The 19,246-nt window shown below is 39.1% G+C and overlaps 1 protein-coding gene across 3 annotated transcripts in view; it reads left to right on the top strand.

Moving 5' to 3' along the window:
- The first annotated feature begins 158 nt into the window (after nt 1-158).
- The window catches only part of put (activin A receptor type 2 punt), a 34,293-nt gene continuing 15,205 nt past the window's right edge, over nt 159-19,246 (top strand). For 2 of the 3 annotated variants that reach the window (XM_087346273.1, XM_087346232.1), the window contains exons 1-10: nt 159-1,266; nt 2,595-2,779; nt 5,931-6,087; nt 7,759-7,901; nt 10,183-10,341; nt 13,224-13,444; nt 15,422-15,608; nt 16,010-16,147; nt 17,000-17,131; nt 18,091-18,292. In XM_087346273.1, the coding sequence (XP_087202399.1) occupies nt 1,209-1,266; nt 2,595-2,779; nt 5,931-6,087; nt 7,759-7,901; nt 10,183-10,341; nt 13,224-13,444; nt 15,422-15,608; nt 16,010-16,147; nt 17,000-17,131; nt 18,091-18,273 (1,563 nt within the window). In that variant the 5' untranslated portion in view covers nt 159-1,208 and the 3' untranslated portion in view covers nt 18,274-18,292. Of the gene's footprint in view, nt 1,267-2,594; nt 2,780-2,979; nt 3,165-5,930; nt 6,088-7,758; nt 7,902-10,182; nt 10,342-13,223; nt 13,445-15,421; nt 15,609-16,009; nt 16,148-16,999; nt 17,132-18,090; nt 18,293-19,246 lie in introns of those variants that run through there. The other variant, XM_022085983.2, reaches the window with a different exon arrangement.

The following is a 19,246-nucleotide window of genomic DNA, read 5'->3' as shown; positions in this document are numbered from 1 at the left end:
AATCACACAGTTCTTATTAGTAATTATGATATAATAAATCATGAGATTTAAAGTTTTCGCGGCGGTGAGAATATTTTATTTACTGTGTACCAAACATCCAAAGATTAAATATAAAGAAGTACAATTTCCCTTTGCTCAGATGGGATGATGATATTAAAATGAGCCTTCGGATACCTCATTGTGATTTGTCTTGGCATAAGCGAAGTTTGCGTGTTTTTATGGTCTTGTAGGTGGTTAGCTACCATAGATAAAGGCCATGGAGCCATGGCCATAATTCTAATGAACCCTGAAAACATTGTCTAGCGCGAGGAGTATGTAAGTGATCTGATATCTGAAGCGTCCAACTAAGGAGGCCATGTTTTGCTGCAAAAAAGTACGCCATATTGCCTATAATGTGAGGTGTTTATCTTATATGTTTTTTGGAATGTGCTGCGTATGTGAAGTTCGCATTATTGCTAACAAACTCTCAGGGGCTAAATTAAACGTCTACCTTCATGCAGCTCAATTCCTTTTCATGTCATATTGTAAAGTTATGTTCATTCGGGTGTGAATTTTGAACTGAATACATTGTTTCGAAAAGAAAAATGAAGGATTAGGTCATTTATTTCTTTGATATTTATATTGTGTTGACAATTTGCGTAGCAGAACATATTTAGATTTATCTGCACATCATTTTAAGAAGGAAATCTAGATCGGTTAAAGGATAGTGTTGACGTTTAAGGTGTCACCTTCATTAGCAAGAGAAACGAGGTGTATTTCAGATGTGACTGTCGAAATTGAAGCTATTCAACGGCGTGTTTAAAGCGAACAGTACAAAGCTGTATTGCCATCTCCATTAGAACTACATTTTTAACCACTTACTGTCTTCTGTAATTGCCTCATTCACATGGTGTGATTTGAGGTTGTGTGAAGTTACATCCTCACCCCAGTCCAGTCTTGATCGATAGAAGCATAATTGCTCCTGGGATGTAAGAACAGAGCTTAATGAAAACAGGCGTCAGAAACCGAAGATCTCATGCAATGAGGCCTAGATCTTTTAGTACAAATTTTATTGCCTAACAGAATAGTGAAAGTTGACTAGTGCCAAGGCCTATGAAGAGGATGATCATATTTCAGCTAGCTGATTGGGCTCAGTTTGAGGTTGATCTTCCCTGATGTGTTTAAAGTTTTTCTGCCTGCTGCAACACTAGAAGCACACCACAGTTCCAATGTTTTCCTGGATTCAGTTGAAAACATCATTGTTATTCCTGCTGTGTGTATGTTTTGGTAAGTTTAATAAGTGGCCTTTCATTCTCACTAGTCATTTCAGTTGCTGTTTTAAAGCATGTTTTACACAGACAGTTGTAGCTGTGTTTGTTTTGTTGTTTATTGTATACCACAATAAGCAGAAAATATATGTAGTTGTTTACTTGGTATATGAATGTATATTATGATTGACAATTTGATGTTTGCATGCTTGTTTTCTTGCAATTATAAAGGAGATATTTAAATTTGAGTGAACCTCATGGAATATTATGGAATTATATAAAGCATAGACCGTTGATATTTTTTATTGTTCTGTTTTGCCATGCCAATAGTTAGAGTGACAGGTTGGGATAGTAGGCTAGTTGTGGAAACACAGAAATTCTTTAACCTATCAGAAGCTGACTGTTGGAGAGTCACGTCTGGTAGAGTGCTTTGTTGTGATGAAGCATCTAATTGTTCCGCTTTTTCTCCAGTCTTTTCTTTTGGATGTTCTCTCCGAAAAGCAAGATTTCATTGTAAAATGCTGAATTAACAGTTTGAATTTGGGGAACAAATTCTGAATGATCAATAACAGTGACAAAGAATGCAGACACACACTTTGCGTAGCAAGATAAATTTGATGGTGCTGATTGCTGGGATGTGGAGGAGTGAGCTGCTATGCTGTGGGAGAGGAGCATGTGTTTGAGGAAAGGAGGTTTTGGGAGGAGGTGATGAGGGTGTTCTGATCACCATGTTGGGTGGGAAAGGATTTGCAGCAATTATGTGGAACAGAGTGGTGGCTAATAATCAGCCATGAAGTTTGGAGAGGTGATAGTGGACTTGCCCTTTTGAGGGCCTTGTAGGCTCCTTGGTTTGGGGGAAAAATAGATGAAGCCAGGCTTTGCGTAGCCTTTAGCTATCTTCGCATTTGGAGTTGTGTGGGTGATTACACTCATATTCCACCCACTAGCATAACACTTGTTAAGAAGGCCTCTGAGTGATGTTCAGAAGACTGGAGATTGTGAAAACTGCGTTGGTCATGTTTTGAGAATTTCTTTTGGTATTGTACAAGTCTGGTATGGAGGCTACTCTTACAGATACAGATCTGTCTGTAAAAACAAAGTTGTGTGGGATGTTGCTATAGAACTGTGGTGCACGACATAACATAGATCTTGGTTTTGGGTCCAGAACATTGACTAGTGACATCATAAAGTCTTACAGTAAAAATATCATGAAGCTTCTTATAGCAGGTCTGAAATATATATGCAGAATTGGTGTCCTGGATTTTGTCCATCATCTAAATTTTAATGTTTTTCTAGAGTATACTTTAACATGGCTTTACAAGCAGTGTTTGTGATTCTGGTCCACAGGAGCATCAGGCAGCAATGTTGCAACCACTGCACGCTGTGAATATTACAATGATACGTTATGTCAGGAATCTAAGCAAGGGTGTTTTGAGACTCAGGAGTGTGAACAGCCTGAGCCCGAAAAGCGGAATCACTGTTTTGTGCTGTGGCAGAATAATAGCATTGGGAAGCCATACATTAAACTTAAGGTGGGTTAACATCTCTTTTTGTGCCTAATTTGTATTGAAGTGTGTTCGTAATATTTGTTCCGTTAAGAACTTTATCAGAACCGTTCTTTGTGCTGAAATAAGAGTGTTTTATGTGTGCGGACTGGTTATCTATATTTTGTAAGCATTTAGTTTAAATATTCTTTCTTTCTTTCTTTCTAACTTTGATGGCAGGGAATTTCTTGACTACCTGTATAACCGTCAGCTTGTCAGGAAGGACTCTTCTGCATGGAGTTTGTTTGTTATGGTGTTTGATGAATCAAGAACGTTGTTTAAAAAAACAAAAATTATTTTATTGTGGTGTACTACAGTAGCTGCATGCCTCAAGGTCACAGTGAAATTGTACAGCACTAATAGTAAGGCACAGGTGAGTGAAGACAGCTCAGAATTCACAGCATAACAAAGGTAGCAACCTGGAACCGGTGACTTAGAGCAGTGGTGTTCAACCTGGGGTACGCGAAAACATCTTAGGGGGTACGTGAAATTTAAAAAAAATATATGTTATTTTATGATAAACACTGAATAATCAGTAATGTAATTTATTTAATTTATTTTAGATGTAGATTATATACTAAGTATAACTTGGATTATACACCAACGACTTTGGGGGTACAAATTTGAAGAGAAATATCTGGGGCTATGCAAACAAGAAAAGGTTGAATACCACTGACTTAGAGCATCATGGTAAGGGGTTGAAGTCACGTGTTCTTGAAGCTTGCAGTTTTCTGATGGCTGCTATAGGGGAAGTCAACAGTAAATTGAAAACACTAATACAGAATTAATATGTTATGTTTAATTCTAGATAAAGTCATTCCTTACTCAAAAAAATGTGAGAACATCTAAGAATTACAAAGGTGGCTGTCTTCTGGGTTGTAGTGCCATGTAATCTGATGGAAGATTACCATTTGAGAAATTCTTGCAGCGTTCATCATCAGGGTTATAAGTGGTCACCATGATGATGGAGGCAGCATTCATTGCCTTGTACAGACATTGAATTTCTGGATTCATGAAAGCCTGATTTATTTTTCAAGATGTAGGCTCTTTCAAATGAAACCTGTGCAGGTATTGTTCTGGACAAAGGTATACAGTCTATTAAAATAATCGATGTGGACATTGAGGCAGGCACCCTATTGATACATGAGCTGATGGAGTCCCTTGAAAAAGAACTTTTTGAATTGTTACTGTAACCAGTGCATCACCATGGCCTTGACACTTTTGTCTTACCCACATCTGTGTCCTTGTTGTGCTTTCTTGATCTGGCCAAACATCACATGGTGACAGGTTGTGGTCACATGGGGATGGTCAGACTATTTCCAGTACATGAAGCACATGTCCTGGACAGTGTAGACTGCATGGGAATTGACATTAACATGCAGTACAGTGACACTTCTCATGAGCCTGCTGGATTGTTTCTCTTGATGGCAGTAAAAGGTTTTGCAACTTTTCACTATTGCGCTGTGCATTGATTGTGATGTCAGGGTCCTTGAATGCCAGCATTAGCAGTCCGTTCATGTGAAAGAAAACAGTCAACGCTACCTTCCTTGGACATGTTCGGCACTTCAGTTTCTTGGAGTGGGGAGAGGACATATGTTTCCATTGCATGATTACAGCATTTCCTGTGGATTGAAAGTGGTAAAATCACATCTTTTTGCCCTCAAAAGTACATCGCTTTCTGTGTGGTCGCACTTCATATGCTGCAGCAGTAGTGCCATACACTGTTAAAAATCTGTTGGCATTTACAGATCTATTGGGTTCAGGACTTGTGATATCCCATGCATCGCATGATTGTGTGCACAGTGTCGATGCTCATATCAAATTTTGCAGGATTGCTCTGATGTCTGTCTGCATGAACAGCTTCCTTCAGGTATTGCAACAACACGAAAGGCCGTGCCTCATCATTCATTTCATCCCACACTGAATGGAACTTCCATTGCCACTCCATGCACATTCTCCAGTGAATTTCAGTTGCTTGGCAACTCTCGGCACCAAGGAACTGAATGGCGCAACTTGTTTGTCCTGTTTGGACAGATTCTGTTTCTTTAAAATCAGCATTTAACCATGTCACACTGTTCCCATCTGACATGCCTCATATGTTACTTACTTTGTAGTTGATCTAGGTATCTTGCACACATACACGTGATCACCCGTGTTTGGCCATATTTTCCAGCATTATCATCAGTGGGTTTAATTTGATTAACTCTCATATACAAATTAATAATGATACATATTTTTTTTTCTGTAGAAAATAAGGAAGAACGAGTTTTCTGTTGAGAATAAATGGAGTATATAGTTTGCTTGAATTATTTAAGTGGATTTTTATGTGTGTACAATGAAAATTAGCCTCTCTGTGTTTTGTTTGTTCTGATGAAGCTGCTTTCAGATTTATTTGGTACTATCACTTAATACAATCGTGTTTTGTTAAGGAAAATCAACATGTGGCAGTTAGCAGTTAAATAATTTACCTGGGATAACATTGTGTTCTGGAGGAACAAATCTACCAGCGATTTCCGTCTTCTGGGTTGTTGCGCTGTGTAGTCTGGTTGATGTTAACCAACGTTTCAGAGGTCATACTGCCTCCGTCATCAGGGTGATGACGGAGGCAGTATGACCTCTGAAACGTTGGTTAACATCGACCAGACTACACAGCGCAACAACCCAGAAGATGGAAATCTTCATACTCACCGTTGTGAGAACCTCAAGTCTTACAAATCTACCAGCATTTGCAGCTTAAGTGTCAATTTCACAGTAGTTGATTTATATATATGATTTTATTTGAAAAAAATAAAATACTAAATTGTGTATGCATTTCTAAAAATACTATATTTTGCTGTTGTGGTTAGCTTTGATCTGATAGGAGATTTACTGTGTAATATGTAGAATAGCTTTGAGTTGACAAAAACTGACATTTTGTCATCAAGTATTCATGACAAGAAGGGAAAAGTAATGATCATTGACATTTCTGTCAGAGTAATTATAGAAAACGCACAATGGTATTAATAAGTACCCCACTGTAAGGAGGGGTAAAGTGATGATTCAGTTTAAAAGGGAAAAAAACATAAATGCTAAAGCAAAGTGGTCAAAGACTTTTGGAACTTATTTTGTGGGTGATATGTATTGTGTGCTGTATTCACAGGGTTGCTTCTTGAACAACATCGATTGCTATGATCAGCCTAAATGTATAGAGAAGCGAGAAGAGCCAAAGAAGGCTCTTATGTTCTGCTGCTGTGAGGGTGACATGTGCAACCGCAACTTTACATGGGAGCCTGTCTCTACCCACCCTCCACCCAGTCGTAAGTTTTAGTGCGGCGACGCACCTTCTGCACGGTTATTTAATTAAGTCCCCGTCCTGTGCATAAGCACATTTGGAACGGGTATTGCTGTTACTAAGTGGAAATAGTTTATTTAAATAATCCAATAATTAGTCTCTGCAGACTTCTTTCAGTTTTAATCTGTACAAAGATTTGAATTTTTGTGCTACTACAGACTTTTTGAGAAAGCTTATCAGTATAACTTTTTAAATTATTATATTACTAAAGTGTTCATACTTTACGTTCTAGACATTGTTTTTGTAGACACTGTAATTTTATGACTTAAGGACTCGTTCTTCACTTTTGAATATTGTCTTGTCTTCATGTTCCTACAAGGGAACTGAAGGATTCTGATGGGTTTAATCCTATATCTAACAGAAGAAGTTGTCCTTCTGTTAGATGATTCTGTGCATTCGTAATACCACTGTCATCTATAATATACTTTCTAGTCCCCTATCAATATTTTATTCAGTGCCACCTTAACTAAGTGGAGGAGCCAGTGTAGTTTTTTTTTGTAGTAGATAAAATGCACCACGTAGTAACTGTACTATTATATTTAGAATTTCTTTAAAGGAACCCTAAACATGACCTATGACCTTGTGCATCAAGAGCACAATAAAATATGTTGCTATCATTGGTCCAAAACTTGATTCCAAACAAAGTGTAGGATTTCTGGGGCACAGTGTGGTAGTTTTGGTCATGAAGGACCTGAAATTATTATGCAAGAGTCGTCAGGTTTTATCTCCCGTGATTGCTTTGAGGTAAAAACCAAATCCATGCACATATAACCTGAAGTTCAGTCTTAGTGCCACTATAACTATAAGAAACTAAACTGCAGTGCTGACCAGTTCAGACAGTGAGGCTACTAATAATACAGTGGCACATTTGTGTTTGTTGCACCTGGTACGGGATCTGCGTCTAGTGGCAGTGAATGTGTTAAATTATGTTTCTGTTTTATACTAATATCTATTAGCACTATTCATTATATAAGCCGGGATAGCTCAGTCAGTATAGTGACTAGCTACGGGCTGGACGACCGGGGTTCGATCCCCGACGGGGGCAGAGGATTTTTCCTCTAGCCTCTGCGTCCAGACCGGCTCTGGGGCCCACCCAGCCTCCTCTACAGTGGGTACAGGGGTCCTTTCCCGGGGGTAAAGCCGGCCGGGGCGTGATACAGACCACTCACCCCCATCTAGTGCCGAGGTCAAGGAAGAGAGGAGCTATACCTCCACTCACCCCAAACGCCTACATGGCGTATAGTGGGACAAACTTTACTAGTTTCAACATGAGTCACTTTTTATTAAGGATGAGCTCTTTTTTTTAAAAAAAAAGCCACTCAAAAGTCCTTGTAGTTATTTTTCTATGTCTGTGAACTTCTTGTAACATTTTGTAAACATCAGTGGCAAATTTCCGGTTTCATCAAAAATTTAATGTTCAACTTTCTGTTCTGGCATTTTACAACTATAATTGACTGACAAAATACTTACTTTGACAATGAAACAAACTGAATGCCAAAACTTGTAAACTATGTATTCATGTTGTCCAACATGTGTGAAGTTACTAGTAGCTGCACCATAGCGTGAGTCTTGTTATTTAATTATTAAATCATATATTTGACTGAACTGATTAATTGTGTGAATTTAATTTATGCAGCAGTGCCAAAGCCTATTACCAATAGGAGCGAGGACGGACTGGATGTAGTGGTATATACGTTGGTGCCTGTCCTTATTCTTGCCATCATCATTGCTATTGTCTATTGGTTCTACCGTCAGCGCAAGCTTGCTTACTTCAATGAGGTAGGTCAGCACATTTGTGTTAATGGGTTTTATTAGTATGCTCTGTGGTTGGTTGCAGTCATCTTTGTTGAAGTGATCAATGACTGTTAAGCATTTGATTTATTACTGTTAATGTTGTTTTAACTGTTTGTTTCTTTTTCCATGCACACATCTATGCTTATGATTTTTTTTTATCTTTAGTGGGTAAGTAGTTTTTATAAATTTATGAAGTCAGTGATTGTTTACAGTTTATAACGTGTCGGAATGCAATTTACAGACCACATCCTTGCAAATAATATCAGTTTTATGGTGCAGTTTTTCACAATTGAAATTTTACTTTCATTAATTCACATTTGCTATTCTTACAGAGGAGACAAAAAAAGTATTAATTTTTATTCATCCCAACTGTTAGTTTCAAAGTTTCGTTTTGATCGCATAGTTTTGAAAGTAATTTGTGTGCTTTTAGTGGTGATAGTCTCATTTCATATAAGCAAGTATTAAATTATGACGTGAAATTGTGTCCGTGTTTTGCCGTTCACCTGTTTAAAAACCTAAAAAGTGTTAACTCTTTTCTTGATGTCAATTTTCACTCACTTGAAATATATTTTTTATACTTCTCAGGAATAAAAGCCATTCATGCAAACGTGTTTCATTCTGTAATTGTCCTCTCTGTTTTATGTTTTTAGAGTATACTATTTTCTCTTAGTATTCTTTTTTATTTCCCCCCCCCCCCCCCCACGAACAGTTGAACATAAACATACTGCATGTTAAAACTCATTGGCCTCGACCTTGTCTCACAGGCAGTGGGATGCAATTTTTTGTTTTAAGGTGGCGACTGACTAGTAACATTTGCCTGTAATGTAACGTGTTACAAATCGAGCATTACAGAAGTGAAGACAGCGAACGGAGCCGCTCACGCTCGCGGGCGCTCCATCGTGTTGTCGGTTTTTTCGCGAATCCCTTTGAGTGTTACATTACAAGTCAGTCAGTCAGTCGAGCGGCGTCATAACGAGCATTCACGAGTTCTTTAGATAAGAGTAGCGTATTAAATGAAACAAAGATAACACAACCTCCACGTCCGACATATTGAATGAAATGAATGGAGCACACATGAGCACAGTCGAGCCGAGCGTTCAAAACGAGCATTCGATGCGCCTCACCAGTTGTGGTGTAATGTAACATGCTCGCCGCGAATGTTACATTACGAGTAAATGTTACAAGTCAGTCGCCACCTTTAGAGGTTGTAAATAACCTGGTCTCATGTTGATCAAAACTCATGTTTTAGCAGTTCAGTCATGTTTCAGACAGCTTAACTGTTACTGCTTTTTTAAGAACAGATCTACAGATATACTTCTTTTTCTGACATAAAGTTAGTTACAAACATAACAGTGTCACTGTCGACGCGTAATTCAGCTTACTGGAATTCAGATTTTTTAGATAGCCACACCAAATTCTGATTAAATCTTTATGAAGCAGCTCTGAAGCTTCTAATATATTTGTGTAGAATACGGATGATTTTTTTTCTTACCGAGTCTTCCCACATTTACAAATCTGCTTCTGTGCTTACCTTAGTTTTGTACTTTGAAAAGTTCTGTTCTGCTGAAAGTCTGAAGCAATCAGCACAGCAGATCACGGTGTTTACACTCCGAGATTGTCTTTAAATCCTTCTCTTTTCCTGCGTACACGCAGTGCACACACTTTCAAAGAATGAAGCTGTCCCATCAACAAGTTTTTTCTTTCTTTTCTCCCTGCTGGCTTACTGGATTTGTATTATGTCCTTATTCCCATTGGCTGTCCAACTAAATGTGCAAATACCTTATATACCATTCCGATTCATTTCAACTGTGAATGTGGGGGTGACGCGTTCCTCCAGTATGTTGACTACACAGCATGACAACCCAGAAGCCCATGATCAGTGGTCTTCCCCACCCTGAAGACCTCAGAACTGGGAACTGGGATGTATATTTTATCTTCTGTAACAGGCTTCCATTCATTCTCCCTTGATCTTTCAGAATTTTGGTTTTTAGTTTATATATTTTTGAGTACTTGCAGTTTGTTCCTGTTATAATCTATCCAACAGATTTCTTGTTAAAATCAGTTCAAAAATGTTTTGAATTTGTCACACTCTGTTCACAGTCTTTAGTTTATGAGTTTGAACATTTCTCTTTATCATAAGTCATACATAAAACAGATATATAAATTACCTCTGCGGTATTCGTGTGGAATGGCCGGCGGACCTTTCTCCCGTGATAAATACTGTGGACTTCGTGATGGTGTTTGTAAATTCGTTGTTAATTTTCAGCTTCCCACAATTGAACCGCACCCATTACCTCCACCCTCGCCACTTTTGGGTCTACGCCCCATTCAGCTTCTGGAGATTAAAGCCAGGGGACGTTTTGGTGCTGTGTGGAAGGCTCAGTACAAGACTGATACGGTTGCAGTTAAGATATTCCCTATACAGGTAAGAGCAATGCTTTACAAATGCAGTACATTCTGGTATAATGTTTATTCTAGTTATTTATGCACAGTAAGTATAATATAGGAATACAGTGAAACCTCGATGCATCGTTTTCGGCGGGGGTGGGAAATAAAAACGATGAATGCGGGAAAACGATAGATGCGGGAAAGCATTAAAAATTTTAAAAAAAACAATGTTTATCTTTCAAAGTTACTTCTTTTTACCAAAAATAGTCTTTAATGGACAACTGGTTTGTCGAAACTTTACGTTTTAGACCAAACAGATCACTTTCCACGTTCAAAATGTTTTCTTTGTCACGTTCACTAATATTAAGCGCATAAAAGAACGACTTCACTTTTGCCAATGCAGCGTGTGCTTCGGCAAACCTCGGCACAGCTTCGGGCTCGCATTCGTCGTCTTCCTCTTCCTCACCGATCCAACCCCCTTTGCGGACAATAACAGGAAGAATGGAAATACTATTACTGCCGAACTCAACGAAACGTAGCTGTAGAAGACCCTGAACCGCTGGAAACGAGATGAATCAGAAGAATGAAAAGTGCCGCCAGCCTTTCCTTTGTACTTGTAATAAAAGCATTTGTGAAGAAATTCACACTGCACATGCCATCTGGCATCGCTGGAACGAAATATGAGTGCACCCTAATTAAAATCGTAAAATTTCTGACAATGAGCACCGCCATTCACTCCAACTATCACCCCTGCACCGCTGACCCTCATTCCAAAAGAATGTGCTGGTTGGGCGACATAACAGGTTACCGCTACTGTGTATTCCAAAAACATTGTGCGTCTTTCGGTATTAATTTATCTCAAAACCCAGCATTTTAAATTCTCAGAAACGATCATTGCGGGAAAATTGTGGGCCGGGACTAAGATTTTTGAACGATCGATGCGATAAAACGATAGTTCGAGGAACGATAGAAGCGGGAAAATGTAACATTATATTATATGGGATGTATTCGGGACCGAACAAAACGGACGATGCATCCGGGAAAACGATAGTTCCGGGAACGATGGATAGAGGTTTCACTGTATTCATTTTATAAATCAAGCTTTCATGTGAATATTTAATTACCTTGTTTCCTCATTTTGTCTCTGTGTAATGTAGTCCATAATTTAGCACATTTGTGGTGTAACTGACATGAGGAGGAACAGGACAAACCGCTGTTTATATTCGTACAGAACGGTTGGGCTAAAACCCAGACAAATATATTTGAATCTAATTACTGTAAATTATATTGTAAAGACAAGTTGTTTGGTGTAAGGATTATGTTGTTTTGTATGATATTAAGCAATGTTGAGTGATCAGGCATAGGATAAGTTTTGGGGCGAGATAGATTTGTGAACAAATATAAAAATCTCTTGACTTTTCCCTGCAATAACAATGTGGGCTCTGTCTTAGTCATAATGTGGAGGTAGGTATTAAATTCTTTGAAAATGTAGCAAAGTTGAAAGTATTTGAGAAGAATGGTATTGAATTCACTTAGAAATTAAGATTAGATTAAATTTGGGAAATATGTGTTATCATGTAAGACTTGAGGTTCTCACAGCGGTGAGTATGAAGATATCCGTCTTCTGGGTTATTGCGCTGTGTAGTCTGGTCGATGTTAACCAACGTTTCAGAGGTCATACTGCCTCCGTCATCAGGGCGATGAGTATGAAGATATCCGTCTTCTGGGTTGTTGCGCTGTGTAGTCTGGTCGATGTTAACCAACGTTTCAGAGGTCATACTGCCTCCGTCATCAGGGCGATGAGTATGAAGATATCCGTCTTCTGGGTTGTTGCGCTGTGTAGTCTGGTCGATGTTAACCAACGTTTCAGAGGTCATACTGCCTCTGTCATCAGGGCGATGAGTATGAAGATTTCTGTCTTCTGGGTTGTTGCGCTGTGTAGTCTGGTCGATGTTAACCAACGTTTCAGAGGTCATACTGCCTCCGTCATCAGGGCGATGAGTATGAAGATATCCGTCTTCTGGGTTGTTGCGCTGTGTAGTCTGGTCGATGTTAACCAACGTTTCAGAGGTCATACTGCCTCCGTCATCAGGGCGATGAGTATGAAGATATCCGTCTTCTGGGTTGTTGCGCTGTGTAGTCTGGTCGATGTTAACCAACGTTTCAGAGGTCATACTGCCTCTGTCATCAGGGCGATGAGTATGAAGATTTCCGTCTTCTGGGTTGTTGCGCTGTGTAGTCTGGTCGATGTTAACCAACGTTTCAGAGGTCATACTGCCTCCGTCATCAGGGCGATTCATCGCCCTGATGATGGAGGCAGTATGACCTCTGAAACGTTGGTTAACATCGACCAGACTACACAGCGCAACAACCCAGAAGACGGATATCTTCATGTGTTATCATGCTGATCAGACGGTTGATTTATCTTCGGAACACCAGATGATCGGTTCCGTATTGCTTTCACATGCTTGTATTAAGTAGCTCATTTCAGTAACTTCTTGCGTGATCGAAGCGAGATAACCCGTGGTGTTGTATGGCACAGTTAATTGGCTTCCTGTGCGCAGTTTTGTTCAAAGAGTAGTGCAATTTGTTGTATTGGCTGTAACAATGGAGTACTGTTGTGTATCATGTTCTTGTGGTCAGGGGTTTGTTGCTTTTCTTGTTTAGGATTTGGAGTGCTTTTATTTTTAGAACTGTCGGTCGTGACTTTCATATGTATCTTGGTACGCAGAACTAGCCGCCACTAACATTACTACTATCCATGGCATAGTTATGCACCTTATGTAAAAAGTGGAAGGATTAGATTGCAAATTTGACAATATTTCCCCTTCTCAGCATTGTTTGATCACCTTTAAGAGGAAAATAAATTATTGTAGATTCTGTAGTAATTTCTGACCACATTTCAATTGGATGTTACAGGATAAACAGTCATGGTTGTCTGAGCAAGAGATTTTTAAGCTGCCACACATGGACCATGAGGATATCCTGCGATATATTGGAGTGGAGAAACGTGGAGACAATTTACAGGCAGAATTTTGGCTAATTACTGCTTTCCATGAGAAGGGTTCACTGTGTGACTACCTCAAAGCTAATATTGTCACCTGGACTGAAATGTGTCGCATTGCCGAGTCTATGGCCAGGTATTTTGTCTTAGACATAAGCTTTCTGAAGAGAACTGTATGGAATGTGATTGGCTGATCATGTGTGTTGTAGAACAAGGCTCTTATCATGCACAGGTCTAAATCGGTCACAACAGAAATGGGGTAGTTCTCTGTCTAAGAAATTTTCCCCTGTAAGATAACACATTTTTAAAGACTTGACTCTTTTTTTGAAAGTGTCTGTTTAATCTCCTTAAGATGATAACATTCTGTGTGATAGGTTTTTCTTTTAAAGATGTTTGAAACAAATAGTGAAAACAGCGTGCGAGGTTCTGTACCGCATGTAATTTGGCTTTGAAGATATGCGTGATTAACATAAAATATTATTTTTCCATATGATAATTTGTTTATTGGTTTTCCTGTTTTTGGACATTTGGTTTATTACTGTCTTAATAAAATAAGTTGCTTACTCTCTTATCTGACAGAAACAAGGAAGTAAGTACACTGTAACTTCAGTAGGATTTATTCCTGTGACTCTGCATGAGCCCAACATTGTAACCATGTGCTAAATTGCATTTTATTGTTGAATTATGCACTTATATTTACCAAATTTAATATAACACAACATTTGTGGGACTGAAATATCCTTAAAACTTTGCATACCGTGTAGTGTATTAGAATATAGAGTAAACAAACCAACAACTATTAACACTATAATAGACGCTATTGCCATACGCGTTTCGACCTCAAGAGGTCATTGGCGTCAGGGAAATCAATACATTTAGTCAAATGGTTCAAACTAGATTCAGAATTAGAAATGAAAAGGTATTTGACAAGATTTTTGAAGTGACGCTGCACTAGATGCTGTTATTCACAGGAGTTGAACTCTGCACTTAGCTATTGATCCCGTTGTTCGATGGCCGTAGCTGGTCTCGGTGAGCTATAGTTGCGTCGTCTGTACCTGTGAACTTTGAACCATTTGACTATATGTATTAATTTCCCTGATGCCACTGATGATGACCTCTCGAGGTCGAAACGCGTTTGGCAATAGCGTCTGTTTTAGTGTTAATAGTTGTTGGTTTGTTTACTCTATATTGAAATCTCCTTGTTAATTTTTTCTGTATATAAACACACAAAGCATTGTAATTGTTTGCTAAGATTGGCAGCATCACCAGCAAAGTGAATGATAGTTTCCTTTACACTGGCACTTGGCTAGGGAGTGTATGTTTTCATTAAGGCTAGTAATGTCACAAGTACAGGTGTGATGAAAGTTGTCGTAGTGGTTTGCTGTTGGTTTCAGTTTTACTAACTTTCATTTTTGCATTATGGGCATTGCTTGTTTATTTTAAACCGATTCCATACGCGTGGCTTACTCATGATCTTGACGATGGGTGCAGCATTACATCTGAAATGTTCGTAAACTTCTGCCAGGCTCTTTGCACTGCAAAACCAGAAGACAGCCATCTTCCGGTTGTCATAGTGGTGAAAGGATTCTGTTATTGTACTGTTGTTTTAACAGTTATAAAAATAACTGCGGCAGTTATCAAGGAACTTCGTATGAAATGTTATCCAATATTCTTCTCTCATGATTAACTGTAAATAGACAAAATTATTATGAGTTGCAGTGTGTATGTGCTTGTATGATTCACAATTAAGTAACCTCCTTATAAACCATTCCACTGAGAACACTTTCTGCTGAATTCTAAACTTAATTAAGTCTGAGATACAAACTCGCCTGGTCACTATTTACTGTAGGAATGACTCGTTCATCATGTCCGCTTGCAATACGGTGTCTTCATTCTTGGTGTTGCAAAGGTTCTTCCTCAAACAAACACTGTATGTAACAGATGAAGGTAAAAAGTAGATACACATTTTCATTTTATCTGCTGAATTTTTAGTATGGAATTAAAATGAATATTGTGTATTTTGATGGGTTTTGTCTGCTTGTAATAGTGAAATCCAATTGTCTTAATGAATGCAATGAAATGCTTATTATGAAGTATGTGCACATCCGTACAGGGGACTAATGCATCTGCATGAGGAGGTTACGGCCAACAAAGCAGATGGCTACAAGCCAGCCATTGCACACCGGGACTTCAAGTCTAAGAATGTCCTACTGAAGTCCGACTTGACAGCCTGCATTGCAGACTTTGGACTGGCTCTTATCTTCCAGCCTGGGAAGCCATGTGGTGACACACATGGTCAGGTAAGAAAGTAGAGTTTTTCATAAATTGTACATGGCCTTTCATTAATTAAACATCCTGGAATATAAATTTATGTGAGCAGTAATATCTGGAGAGTTACAGTACACAGTCTCAGTTGTGAACTAATGAAAGCACTGTTCACTGAATAATTTTTGTTAGAAGCTGTTCAAAACTTTAGGTTGGATATTAAATTGCCATCCACATTAATGTCACAATTGATAAAAATTTGAAAGAGGACAAAAATGACAATAATTTTAATATCATTGAGCATATTTAATAGAAGACCAATCAGATGCCTGGACAACTCAATCACTTTAGTTTCTACAGTAGCTGAATTTATTGCTTATAAACCTCTTGAAATTTGTATGTAGAGTAGATGAACTGATACGTTTAATGCTCTTAGGTAGGAACACGGAGATACATGGCTCCTGAAGTTTTGGAAGGTGCCATAAACTTTTCGAGAGATGCGTTCCTTCGCATTGATATGTATGCCTGTGGCTTGGTACTCTGGGAGCTGGTATCTAGATGCACAGTTCAGGAGGTAAGTCGCTGATTGTATATGTGCTCATTTGTTTATCATGTCAGCAAGACATTATCTTCAAATTCAATGCGAGATTAATGGAACACAACTACACATAGTTCTTTTGTCTTTGGATAAATAACAATCCGTGGCGTAACAGCCCTCCGAGAGCCAAAGCCGACTAGCTGGCTGCTAAATAGGAACATTTAATTTCCTTAGCAAAGGTTGATACACCCCTTTAGCATAACATTTCATGTTTTGGGAAAATAAAATGCCAACAAATGTTTCAGATTAGTTTGTCCACTTACTGAAAGCCTCTCCCTCACTCTTGCCACTACCAGACAATGGTTATTGTCACAATCTGCTCCTGTGAATGACCTCACATCAGTCATACTTGTCTGTCTTCTATTGTTTACTAAAACATGATTTATGTGATTGTGTATGCTACCATCTGGAGAAGTCCAAGTGTATGGTATTTTATACATTGTAAGTACTTACAATTTATCTTCATGCCTCAGTTTTATATTTCTACATGCCTTTATTGATCGTAAATCACAGAGCAAAGGAAGGACTCAGCTTTATGGAATAGGTCACAAAGCAGCCAAGATAGAACATGGGAAGATTTACACTGTGTGTATTTGTGTATTATTTGAATCCCATAGCCAGACAAGATGTTTCCTTTCTCATCCATGCACTCGGCACAGGTTTCTAGGTATCCATTAATTTTTTGAAGCAGTCAGATGCTTTGGGCGTCTTAAACAAGTCAGATTCTTTGTGTGGATTTGAAAGAGTGTTCCAGGGAGATGAAACTCTTGGTGTATGTTCTTATGCTTTTCAATTAATAGTGATTTTGCAATCATGTGTGTGAATTAGGGTCCTATCCCAGAGTATATGCTTCCATTTGAAGAGGAGGTGGGGCAACATCCAACTCTTGAAGATATGCAGGAGTGTGTAGTACAGAAGAAAATGAGACCCGCCATCAGAGAGACATGGCGCAAACACTCGGTAAGTTAATTTTTCAAGGTTTGGCTTTGAACTTTTAGTTCTTAATTTGGTCAGAATTTGGTTTGGATGAGAAGTGATGCAGCTGTGACACTGCTTAATATACCCAAGTACGAGGCTCGTCCACAAAGTAAGTTTCCCTGGGGCCGTTTACAGAAACAAAACACAATTTCATGGAAATATTTATTGCAACAGATGCAGCAAGTGTCCAGCTATTTTTCAACATATTCGCCACCGGAATTGAGACATTTGTCATACCGTGGGACCAACTTTTGAATACCTGTGTCGTAGAAGTCTGCCGCCTGGGATTGGAACCACTGTGTGACAACCATCTCCGCCTCTCTGTCATTCTCAAAACGCTGACGCTGACCGGACAGGAATTTCTTGAGGTGTAGGAAAAGATGGAAATCACTGGGAGCGAGGTCCGGGCTGTAGGCTGAATGATTAAACACCTCCCAGCTGAACTCCTGCAGGAGACTTGCTGTCCGTCGAGCCGTGTGCGGCCTAGCGTTATCACTGACCGCACTTCACAGTCGGCGGGAGCTGGAATAAGAACCTCCATCTTCAACAGCTGCAACGATGCTACTGTGAGAACGCGGGAAGTACCGTTAGTGCATGCGCCATGCTACGTCATTGCTCTATCACGTACGCACAGTCACTTCGCGCAATATAAGGTTTGCTAGCTGTGGGACGAGTGGGAAACTTACTTTGTGGACGCGTCTCGTATATGGGAAGTAGATTCCTGTGAAGTATCAAAGATTTGTCTTGCTGTCATTACATAGTCCATAAGCCATACTTTTCATTAACAGTAGCAGTCGGGAAGCATTTGAGGATTTAGTTTCCACTAATATAAAAAAAAGTATAGTAAGCTCTGTTCTCGTTGTATCCTTGTTAAAGAGAACCTGTACATCATATTTGAAACAAACTTATGAAGCATCAAACATGTAATTGGTGCTACACAGGGTCTGGTGGCTCTTTGTGACACAATGGAGGAATGCTGGGACCATGACGCAGAAGCACGGCTGTCTGCCTCGTGCGTTGTGGAGAGAGTGGCACTACAATCTCGCTTACTGCCCACAGCTTTTACAACCATCAGAATGAGCCCTCTTGGCAGCGAAACTCCACATAAAGAGTCCAGCATGTAGAGACCTCAGCATGCTTTGGGTAAATACAATTTTCCTCGGTGTATATGATCCCTGTTACTTTCTAGTGACACATAAGCTTTGAGTTTTTGCTGATGTTGGTCGCTGTTTTGTTTTCTCTACTTGGTGGAATTTTATATGGCGTACCTTTTACATAGTGTCATCTATAAACAAGTGTATACTGTACATTTTGAAACATTGTAGTGATGATGAAGTGTGTAATTGTGACAATGGAAGTGAGGTAAGTCTGTCTTGTACTGATGACATTCCTTCTGACAGCAAGAAAATTGGTGAACTGTTGGGCGATACGAGAACAGGAGGCCTAGGTTGGGAGAACAGTGTGATTGACAAGGAATAAAGTTGATGATTCTAGCAGGTTTGACTGAATTCTGCAGCTTTCATAATGGAATTTGTTAATAATCATCTTTATATTTTCATATTTCACTGTGCATTCAGATTTAATTGTACGTACGCTCTTCATGGATTTTAGGGACAGCTAAACAGACAAGTTGTGTACAGTGTCAGTTGATTTTTTCATACCGTTGGGATCTTGCTTGGAACAGTGGATTGAAGACGTGAAATTATTGATGATGCAATGCTGCTTGTATTTTTAGGGTAATTTATTTTTTAATGAAAGAAAGTAGGCTTATTTGATGAGCGTGATTGTGTATTTGTATTTCCCTTCTTTCGGCTTTTGAATCAGTTGACCGATTTTCATAAAACTCCATTTCAAATTTATGTCAATGGAGGCTGCCGAACTTTATCGGGGTCCTTTTCTGGCGGTAAGGCGCGGCCAGGGCGTGACGCTGACCGCACACCCCCACTTAGTGCAGAGGTTAAGATTGAGTAGGAGCTATACCTCCTCTTCGCCCAAGCGCCTCCGTGGCATATAGTGGGAAGCTTTACTTTATTTTTTTTTAAATGTGCAATTTCTGACATTTGTAACAATTGAGTGACATCATGTCTCCCAGTATTT

This window comes from Zootermopsis nevadensis, unplaced genomic scaffold (genome assembly GCF_977971745.1).
Source record: "Zootermopsis nevadensis isolate Lab colony 2312 unplaced genomic scaffold, Znev_1.0 Znev_ptg000001l, whole genome shotgun sequence".
NCBI classification, from domain to species: Eukaryota; Metazoa; Arthropoda; class Insecta; order Blattodea; family Termopsidae; genus Zootermopsis; species Zootermopsis nevadensis.
Note: the sequence above shows the minus strand (reverse complement) of the source record. Positions and strands in the feature narration are given on the sequence as shown.